This window comes from Periophthalmus magnuspinnatus, chromosome 13 (assembly GCF_009829125.3).
Source record: "Periophthalmus magnuspinnatus isolate fPerMag1 chromosome 13, fPerMag1.2.pri, whole genome shotgun sequence".
Taxonomy (NCBI): Eukaryota; Metazoa; Chordata; class Actinopteri; order Gobiiformes; family Gobiidae; genus Periophthalmus; species Periophthalmus magnuspinnatus.
The window spans coordinates 10,417,387-10,428,224 of record NC_047138.1 but is presented as its reverse complement, the minus strand read 5'-3'; the positions used below and the strand labels follow the sequence as shown (position 1 = coordinate 10,428,224).

General features: G+C 48.4%; 1 protein-coding gene across 1 annotated transcript; it reads left to right on the top strand.

Annotated features, from left to right (window-relative positions):
* The first annotated feature begins 5,546 nt into the window (after positions 1-5,546).
* Positions 5,547-9,802, top strand: LOC117379793 (uncharacterized). The gene is made up of 4 exons (XM_033976510.2): positions 5,547-5,631; positions 5,712-7,403; positions 8,526-8,628; positions 9,696-9,802. The coding sequence occupies exons 1-4, from the start codon at positions 5,557-5,559 to the stop codon at positions 9,800-9,802; spliced, it is 1,977 nt and encodes a 658-aa protein (XP_033832401.2). The 5' UTR covers positions 5,547-5,556.
* Positions 9,803-10,838: the final 1,036 nt, after the last annotated feature.

The following is a 10,838-nucleotide window of genomic DNA, read 5'->3' as shown; positions in this document are numbered from 1 at the left end:
AGGAGACGAGACGAGCAGGAGACAAGACGAGCTGGAAGCGATACCGGGACTGGAACGTGGCGGCAGGAGCTGGGCGAGTAGAGGCAGGAATCTGGAGGGTGCATAAATCCAAATGAGCATTTGCAGGAAAGTACCATATAACAAAGCTTAGCAAGAAACATTCACGTTTACACGCGGACGGTCTGGCACCGAGTGTAGACTGCCAAGCCTTCTTGTACTCAGCAGCAGGTGGTGGTGATTAGGCTGATGCACCCCAGGTGTGCACGGGAGGAGTCAGGCACTCCACCCAGCTCCAGACACACAGGTAGGGGAGGGGGAGAGAGCACGGGAGGACAGGGAAACTGACATCATGACAGTACCCCCCCCCTAAGGTCCACCTCCTGGTGGACCCCCAGGCTTGTCAGGATGAGCGCGGTGGAAGTCTCTCACCATGTCGGGGTCCAGAATGCGTGCCCTGGGCACCCAGGATCGCTCCTCCGGACCGTAACCCTCCCAATCGACGAGGTACTGGAGGCCCCTACCACGGCGACGAACGTCAATCAGGCGGCGGACGGTGAACGCCGGGTGGCCGTCAATGACTCGGGCGGGCGGTGGGGGATCGGCCGGAGGGCACAGGTCGCTGGTCCGGACTGGTTTAACCTGGGAGACGTGAAAGGTCGGATGAATCCGGAGAGACGGGGGTAACTGGAGGCGCACCGCCGATGGATTTATGATCCTCATGATCTTAAACGGTCCCAGGAATCGGGGGGACAGCTTACGGGAGTCCGTCTTCAGCGGGACCGTCTTGGCGGAGAGCCAAACCATCTGGCCAGGTTGGTATACGGGCGCCGGGACACGGTGGCGATCGGCCGTCGCCTTAGTGCGCGCTCCAGCCCGAAGAAGGGCCGCCCTGGCCTTCTTCCAGATCCGGCGACAGCGCTGGAGATGGCGCTGAACAGACGGGACGGCGAGGTCCCTCTCCTCCGTGGGAAAGAGAGGGGGTTGATATCCCAGCGATGCCTCGAAGGGGGACATACCAGTGGCGGAACTCACGAGGGAGTTGTGAGCATACTCTATCCAGGGCAGGTGAGTACTCCAGGTCGCGGGGTTGGCGGAGGCTGTGCACCGTAGGGCCGACTCCAGGTCTTGGTTGGCCCGCTCCGTCTGCCCATTAGATTGTGGATGGAACCCGGACGTGAGGCTAACCGTGGCCCCCAAACCGTCGCAGAAAGACCGCCATACCTGAGAGGTGAATTGGGTCCCTCTGTCGGACACGATGTCCACCGGGATGCCGTGGAGTCGGAAGACATGACTGGTCAGCTGGTCGGCAGTTTCTTTGGCTGTGGGGAGCTTAGGCAGGGCAACGAAATGGGCGGCCTTGGAGAAGCGGTCCACAATGGTGAGAACCACCGTGTTCCCCTGGGAAGGGGGAAGGCCCGTCACGAAGTCCAAGGCGATGTGGGACCAAGGGCGACGAGGAACTGGGAGAGGATGCAAGAGACCAGAAGGGGGTGAGTGGGAGGCCTTGGCCCGAGCACATACCTGGCAGGCGGCGACATAAGCCCGGGTGTCTGTGTCCATCGTGGGCCACCAGAAGCGTCTCCTGAGGAGGGAGAGAGAGCGACCGGCACCAGGATGGCAGGCGAAACGGGAGGCATGGACCCACTGGAGCACCTGAGACCGGACAGAATCGGGAACAAACAGTTTACCTGGAGGGCCGTTACCTGGGTCGGGGTCGTTGGTCTGGGCCTCTCGGACGGTGTCCTCGATATCCCAATGGACCGCGGCCACCACACACGAGGAGGGAATAATTGTTTCTGCGGTGACCGGGCTATCCTCCAGGGCGAACTGGCGGGAGAGGGCATCGGGTTTGACGTTCCGAGATCCGGGGCGGTAGGTGAGGAGAAAGTTGAAGCGGCTGAAGAAGAGGGACCAACGAGCTTGACGGGGATTGAGGCGCCTGGCGGACTGGATGTACTCCAAGTTTTTATGGTCGGTCCAGACGATGAATGGTTGCTCCGCCCCTTCGAGCCAGTGGCGCCACTCCTCCAAGGCCAGCTTTACGGCAAGGAGCTCCCGATCCCCCACGTCATAATTGACCTCGGCCGAGGACAATCGCCGGGAAAAGAAGGCGCAGGGACAGAGGCGGTTGTGGGGGTCGAACCTCTGCGAAAGCACGGCCCCCACTCCCGAGTCGGAGGCGTCGACCTCCACGATGAATTGCCGTGAAGGGTCGGGCTGGTGCAGGATGGGAGCGGAGGTAAATAGTCTCTTAAGCTTCTCGAAGGCTGTCTGCGCCTCAGGAGACCAGGCAAACTGCAAAGCAGGAGAGGTGAGTTTAGTTAAGGGCGAGATAACCCTACTAAAATCCCGGATGAAACGTCTATAAAAATTGGCAAAGCCGATAAATCTCTGGAGCTGTCTCCGGCTGGTAGGAACGGGCCACTCAGTGACAGCCTGGATCTTTTCAGGGTCAGCTCTTACTTGGCCCCGCCCCACAATGAAGCCCAAAAAGCTGACCTCCTCTGCGTGAAACTCGCATTTCTCAGCTTTCACGAACAGTTTATTCTCGAGGAGGCGCTGGAGAACCTGGCGAACGTGCTGATGATGCTCCTGGGGGGACCGCGAGAAAATCAAGATGTCATCCAAGTAAACAAAGACGAATCGGTTAAGGAAATCACGGAGCACATCGTTGATGAGGGCTTGGAATACGGCAGGGGCGTTGGTGAGACCGAAGGGCATAACCAAGTATTCGAAATGTCCCAGGGGTGTCTTGAAGGCCGTCTTCCATTCGTCTCCCTCCCTGATGCGCACCAGGTGGTACGCATTCCGCAAATCCAACTTGGAGAAGATGGTCGCACCGTGGAGGGGCGTAAATGCCGAGTCCAGTAAGGGAAGCGGGTATTTATTCTTTACAGTTATATTGTTCAGACCCCGGTAATCAATGCAAGGCCGCAGGGATTTGTCCTTCTTAGCCACAAAGAAGAACCCCGCTCCCACGGGTGAAGTGGACGGGCGGATGATTCCGGCAGCCAGGGACCCACGGATATAGTCCTCCATTGACTCGCGTTCAGGTTTAGACAGGTTATATAGCCTGCTAGATGGTAGTGGGGCACCCGGCAGGAGGTCAATGGCGCAGTCATATGGGCGGTGGGGCGGTAAAGAGAGGGCCTTGCTCTTGCTAAAAACCTCCCCCAGGTCGTGATATTCAGCAGGCACCGAGGACAGATTGGGGGTGTCTGGGGACGGATCAGCGACAGGAACGGACCTCCCGGCCGGAGGGAGGGCGGACCGAAGGCACTTGGCGTGGCAATCGGGACTCCAGCCCGAAACTCCGCCCCTGGCCCAATCGAAAACAGGGTTGTGGGCGCGTAGCCAGGGGTAACCAAGGACCAGAGGAGAAGCGGAGGAGGACAGGACATGAAACTGACGGTTCTCTTGGTGGTTGCCGGACAGAATCACGGTGACAGGTTCTGTGATGTGAGTGATGTGCCCCAGAAAACGTCCATTGAGCCCCTGGGCATTTAAGGGGCGTTCGAGGGGCTCCAGGTAGACCCCGAGCTGCTCCGCGACTTGGGCATCAATAAAGTCCCTCTCAGCCCCGGAGTCGATAAGGGCGGAAACGCATAAGGTCTCTGTGCGAACGCACAGGGTGGCGCTGAGCCGCAGTCTATTAGAAGAGTCCAGGATGTGTTGCTCGCCCACCAGTACTCCCAGTGCTACTGGTGGGCCCCCCCTTTTGGCCGAACTGGGCAAGTGACCACATAATGTCCGCGCTCACCGCAGTAGAGGCAAGCCCCGGCCAGACGACGCCTCCGTTGACGCTCCTCGGCCGACACAAGGGTCCTGTCGAGTTGCATGGGCTCATCCGGCGGGGGCGGGGCAGCGCGTGGCTCCGGCGGGACCGGTGACCGGCGTCTCTCTCGGCGACGAGCCCGTAGGCGGTTGTCTATACGGTGAGTGAGGGAGATGAGGGTCCGCAGGTCGGGGGGTTCGTCCCGGGAAACCAATTCATCTTTCAAAGTCTCGTTCAGGCCCCGCACAAACACAGCCCGCAGCGCGCTGTCCGTCCAGTCCAGCTCCGCCGCATGTGTCCAGAATTCAATGGAATAATCCGCTACCGTCCTGGAGCCCTGGCTGAGAGTCAATAACCGGGAGGCAGCATTGTCCTGGTAGTGCGGGTGGTCAAACACCAGCTTAAACGTGGACACAAATTCATTAAAATCCAGGCTATCCACAGACGTCTTCATTAGGCGCGCCTCTGCCCACTGGAGAGCTCTGCCCCGGAGTAATCCACATATATATCGGATCTTGGTGGCCCCCGAGCTGAAACGAGAAGGGCATTGCTGGAACATGAACTCGCACTGGAACAGGAATCCGCGACAGAGGTGAGGTTGTCCAGCATACGGCTCCGGATCCGTGCCTCTCGGCTCCGGGAGGCGTGGCGGCGCTCCGGCTGCAGCAGGCGGGGTGACGAGGAGCGCGGCCACCTGGTGGTTAAGCTGTGCCACCTGCTGGGACAATGTCTGATTTAGCTCCAATAGAGTTCGAATGGATTGTTCATGCTGACCCAGCACCGCCTCGGGGTGAGAGTGCGTGAGGCGGCGCGTCTGGTCCGGATCTGAGCCTGCTTGGTCCATAGTGGCCAGACCGTTCTGTCGTAACGGTGCGGATAGGACCAAAGGATGCAGACCAGAGCAGTTTTAACAGTGTTTATTTACAGCGGTGAAAATGCAGTCTTTAAACAGGTCACAAGAGCAGGTACAGGAACCGGGGAGCGGGAGACGGGTCAGGCGGGTGCGGTGCAGGTAGAGGCGGGCAGGACAGGACCAGGACGGGGATAGAAGCAGGTGCGGTACCAGGGCGGGCGGAGCAGACGAAGACCAGAGCGGGGAGCGGGTGACAAACCAGAGACCAGGACCGGACAGGAGACGAGACGAGCAGGAGACGAGACGAGCAGGAGACGAGACGAGCAGGAGACGAGACGAGCTGGAGACGAGACGAGCAGGAGACGAGACGAGCAGGAGACAAGACGAGCTGGAAGCGATACCGGGACTGGAACGTGGCGGCAGGAGCTGGGCGAGTAGAGGCAGGAATCTGGAGGGTGCATAAATCCAAATGAGCATTTGCAGGAAAGTACCATATAACAAAGCTTAGCAAGAAACATTCACGTTTACACGCGGACGGTCTGGCACCGAGTGTAGACTGCCAAGCCTTCTTGTACTCAGCAGCAGGTGGTGGTGATTAGGCTGATGCACCCCAGGTGTGCACGGGAGGAGTCAGGCACTCCACCCAGCTCCAGACACACAGGTAGGGGAGGGGGAGAGAGCACGGGAGGACAGGGAAACTGACATCATGACACATATAGTGCAAACTAACAATCATGTATATCAATAAATTCCTTATTGTCCTATTTATGCCTTGTTTTACAATAAGCATTTGTTTTTTATATAAAAATGTTGCCAATTATATTAATATTTTCAATAATTGCAAAACATCTTAAAGTCATTTACACTATATAGATACCATTTTAATTGAACATGTTATTATCCTCATTACAGCAGAAAAAATGTGAAGATGGATGAGCTGGCAGAATATTTGAGATCCAGGCATGTGGATGAAGAGGCTATACAACGAATGGAACAAGACAAGGTAGTAAACTGCTTTTAGTATTATGACTCCATACAGACCAGTAATAATAATGACACATTTGGGTTTTTTTTTGTTTATAGATTGATCCCACTGTAATAAAGCTGATGAGTGATGAGGAACTGAAGGACTATCTACCATCATACGGTGATCGAATAGCTGTATTTGGACACTGTAGACGACAAGAAGAACCAAGTCGAAAGTCAAAACTCTTTGAAAGACTTAAATTAAAGTTTAGCAAGAATCAAAACGGTAAAGTAGGAGTGCAAAAAGAACATGGGAAAACTAGTATCAGAAGAAAGAGTGACAGAAAAGTTGAGCTTGGGTGGTTAAATTTTAGAAAAAAAGACAATACATATGTGCATATGCGCACTAAAAATGGTGGAGGTACAAGGAAGGAAAGTGTGCCTAAAAAGAGTACAAAGATTAACCTAATTGAAAAAGCATTGGAGTTGTTTTTTCCTGGAGGAGAAAATGTGCATGGCAAAAGCTGTGATTTTGAAGTGGATTTAACTGACTTTCAGGAAACCCCTTTACCTGAACATATAACAGTTGAGGAAATGTATGAGATGACAAAGTTGCCAGTTTTGCGATTTTACTTAAAAACGAAAAAGAGACAAATTGTAACAGAAGGAAACCCTGAGGAGAGCAATGCTGAATCTGACAATATGGTCAGCCACTCTGTTGTACCACATGAGGCATCAAGCAGTTCTACAGTTTTGAGCCTAAACAATTTGGATGTTATTCATATTGCAACTTTTTACAACACTGAACCTTTAGAAAGCAATTCGAGTTTAGACATTCATTTAGAAGGACAAGAAAGCACACTTAATTTGAATGATTTGGATGAAAGCGGTATTGTGACTGTACGTTCTGTGGACCACTTAGAAATGGAAGCCCCCAATCTTGAGGATACCTTGCCACTAATTGAGGAAGAGTTGCCTATTTTTTTGAATATGCCTGAAAATAACAAAACCATCATTGTGGTTCATCGAGGCCAGATTCTTCAAGAGCTCATTCAAGTGTTCAGTAACGATGAGATGATGAACAAGAAAAATGTCCGCTTTAAAGTAATTCTTCCTGATGGAAATCTTGAAAAGGCTTTAGATGATGGAGGTGTAGTAAGGGATGTGCTGTCAGAGTTCTGGCAAGACTTTTATGAACAGTGCACCATGGGAAGTGACTTCAAAGTGCCATACTTGCGACACGACTTTGGAAAGGAGGAATGGGAAAGTGTAGGTCGAATCATTGCTTTTGGCTGGAAACAAGAAAAACAACTTCCAATAAAACTTGCTCCTGTTATTCTTGAGCAAGCTATTCTTGGAGATGTGGAGAGTGATCTTTTAGATAGTTTTCTCAAGTATGTATCACACTCGGAGCGAGTCATGTTTCAAACTTGCTTTTCAGATTTTGAAAGTATTGATGAAAATGAGTTATTAGAAGTTCTAGATCTCCATAATTGTCGCAGACATCCAACATCAAACAACATTGAGCAAATCATAAGAGAGCTTGCTCACAAGAAACTTATTCAGGAGCCTGCATTTGTCATTGAGCAGTGGAGTACTGTGCTTGTGGAGATGAAGTCAGAGCTGAAGGGTATAGCAGCAGCTTATGATGCACTGCAGCCAACATCACGCAAAATTATGCAATCGCTCACTTATCCAACAAATCAAAATGCTTCTGAAAAACAGATGGTTAAGTATGTCAACACATATCTTCGAGAGTGTGACATGCCTCATCTTTCCAGGTTTCTTAGGTTTTGCACAGGGTCTGATGTATTTACAGGAAAAGACATCACTGTCTCATTCACAATGATTAATGGCCTTCAGAGAAGACCTGTTGCTCACACTTGTGGTTGTTACTTGGAGTTGCCAGTTACTTATGAGAGTTACCCAGATTTTCGGCATGAAATGAACAAAATACTGGAGAGCAATATTTGGGTGATGGATATTGTGTGATTTTCATCCTAAATCAACAAAAAGGTTCATGTGCGTAGTTATTGGCACAATGTTACATATACAACTATTTTAAATATTCTTGTTAGAACTGTTATTGCAACATTTTACATATTGCACTTAAATTGAAACTATTATTTGCCATAGTAGTATCTGAAAATGTTAAGATACTGTTCATCTATCTGTTGAGGCAGAAGTTGGTGTTTGCTAAAGTATTAAACAACTGGTTTGTTTATATAGAGCAGAAATGGTTCTGTTTATGTGAACAATTATTTTCTGGAAGATGGAATGTTTGATAGCATAAATAAAACATAGTTTGTGTTTGAAGTATTATTTCTGGTTCATTTTTATTGATTAAATTGTCTTTGCCTTCCACGTGCACGAGGGGGGGCTTGTGACCAAACTAGCGCTCCGCTGAGACCACGGAAGACAAGCGCTCACAAGTGGTCGGTACAGCGCTCATGGCACAAAACATGGGTCAGAATTACGCTCACGGCCCACTGACTTGTTCAACACGCCAGAAACTTTACTGGAGCTTAATTCAGAGCTATTTGTTTATAAAAAATACGTAGGTGATAAACACAACAGTCCTCTTGTCTCCTCTGCTCTGTACAATCATATTCTGGCAATGTGCCCACTGGCTACAAGCTCAGCATGACCTCCGCGAGTCATTCTGGACACGAGCGGCACCTGTCCAGGCCTCTGGGCAAGTAGCGCACTGGAACGAGCGCTCATCATCCAACTCCAATACCTTGCATCACGTTTTGCATACCAATCCAAGCTGCTTTTTATACTTTATATATACTATTAGTCCATGTTGGACAAATTTTGACATGGAGACTAGAGTTGAACGAAGGCCTGTCTTTCAGTGATTGTAGAGTTAATACGCACTCAGTTGAAGATGTCTTGTGTAACAGGAACATGACATAATGTGACCACTAGATGGTGGACTTGTTACGCGCCTTATCAGACCTGGACAGGTGCCGCTCGTCCAGAATGACTCACGGAGGTCGTGGTGAGTTTGTAGCCAGTGCACACATTGCAAGTGAGTGTACAGGGCAGAAGAGACAAGAGGACTGTTGTGTTTATCACCTACGTACTTTTATAAATGAATAAATTTAGCTCCAGTAAAGTTTCTGGCGTCTTGAACAAGTCAGTGGACCTTGAGCACTATTCTGGCCACTGTTTATTTATTATTAATCTGTTTTTGATGATCAATTATATGTTTGTTCATTGCTGTTGCAACTCATCATTGATGAGCTCTCGTAAACGAATGTATAGGTCAATAGTTTGATACACATCAATTGAAAAAGACAAATTATGCTCAGACATCAAGTCCACACAGATATTAAACACATCTTCGTCACAAGGAAACTCTCTGAAGCTGCACTCCTCAAGGCAGAGTGAGACCTTGTCCATAGTTATGGGATGTAAATAATTTTGACCACCATATAGTTGTGGAACAGCATACAATATGGAAGGCCTTCCATAAGGTGATCTTGCATTGTTTACTGCACGGATGCGATGGTTGTTCCAAGTCAAAACGACCTCATTAAGTTCTTCCTAGAATACAAACAGAAGTAATCATTGCATGTTTAGTACATTGGTCATTACCCTAACTCAGTGGGGTCCAACCCTTTTGCAATTCATTTAATTAATTAATTTAATTCAATTTAAAATCAGGTCTACATCAGGACTAAAGTAGACCAATTTTAAAATATTTATGTCAGAAGGTGTAAAAAGTGAAAAGAGCCTACCTGTATTGTTTTCATGAAACAGAACTGGATCAAGGATTTATCCAGAAAGTTGTCCAAAAAATGTCCATCTTCTTTAAGTTTGTCAAACAGCTCCATCCAGTACTGAACACACTCACTTCGCAGGGTGAGCCACCATCGTTCAATTCGCTGATTTCCCGTGCTAGGACCAAAGGTTACTGGACCTGGGGTTGTTTCTGCGTGATTTCCAGAGTAATGCAAAAAGTGCTGAAGCTCTGCAATATGTCCATTTTCTGTTCCCAAATCAAGCCTCACTCTTGCAGGACAGCCATTTGCAGTGATTACAGCATCCATGAAGTACCCAGCAATAATTTTTGGGTCATTGTTTGTTTTATAGGCTTCAAGCCAAATGATCTTCCTAGAGAAACCATCTATACACCCACTGATCGCTATTCCAAATGGCTTGAGTTTGTCATAGCCATCTATATGCCAGACAAAATTTGAGCCCCGGCTGTGGTATATCCGTCTTCGTAGTCTGTTTCTTGACCGCAGATCAACACCTTCACTGTTCAATAAACGAAGTAAAATACGGACAGTTTCTCTGTCTGTCACAATATTGTTTACCCAGCATTTTTGGTGCATCCATCGATAACCATGGTACTGACCAGATGTCTCCAGTTGTTGCTCAATAAAAGCTGCCACTTCAGCCACATTCGTTTTATTTTTTCTGCGCCATAGACCCCTCTTGCTTAAAATGCGTTCAAGGGTGCGTTTGCTCACTGTTATTCCATGTGAATGTTCAAGTAAACGTAGTATTTCGTTAGTTGTAAAGCCGTCTCTAAAGTACTTCTCTGCCAACTCGGAAGTCATTTTGTAAATACTTAGAATGGGATTCCTATTTATATACGCAGAAACTCGTAATTACGAGTTTTAAACTCATAATTAGTAGTTTTAAAAGTCGTAATTACGAGTTTTAAACTCGAAATTACGAGTTTTAAACTCGAAATTACGAGTTTTAAACTCGAAATTACGAGTTTTAAACTCGAAATTACGAGTTTTAAACTCATAATTACGAGTTTTAAACTCAAAATTACGAGTTTTAAACTCGAAATTACGAGTTTTAAACTCATAATTACGAGTTTTAAACTCATAATTACGAGTTTTAAAACTCATAATTACGAGTTTAAAACTCGTAATTACGAGTTTTAAACTCATAATTACGAGTTTTAAACTCATAATTACGAGTTTTAAACTCATAATTACGAGTTTTAAACTCATAATTACGAGTTTTAAACTCATAATTACGAGTTTAAAACTCGTAATTTCGAGTTTAAAACTCGTAATTTCGACTTTCTGTGGGGCTTTTATTTTTTTTTTCATGGCGGAAACGGGCTTCCATAGAGAACAAAAAAATTCCTAAAAAAAAAAAAAATGATATAGGAATCTTGGTCTTTGGTCCACCCATTCCTGAGACATGTGAGACTTCCCTGGTGAAGGCACAGACTCCTTGGCATGCAAACAGCTACAGGACAGAGGAACA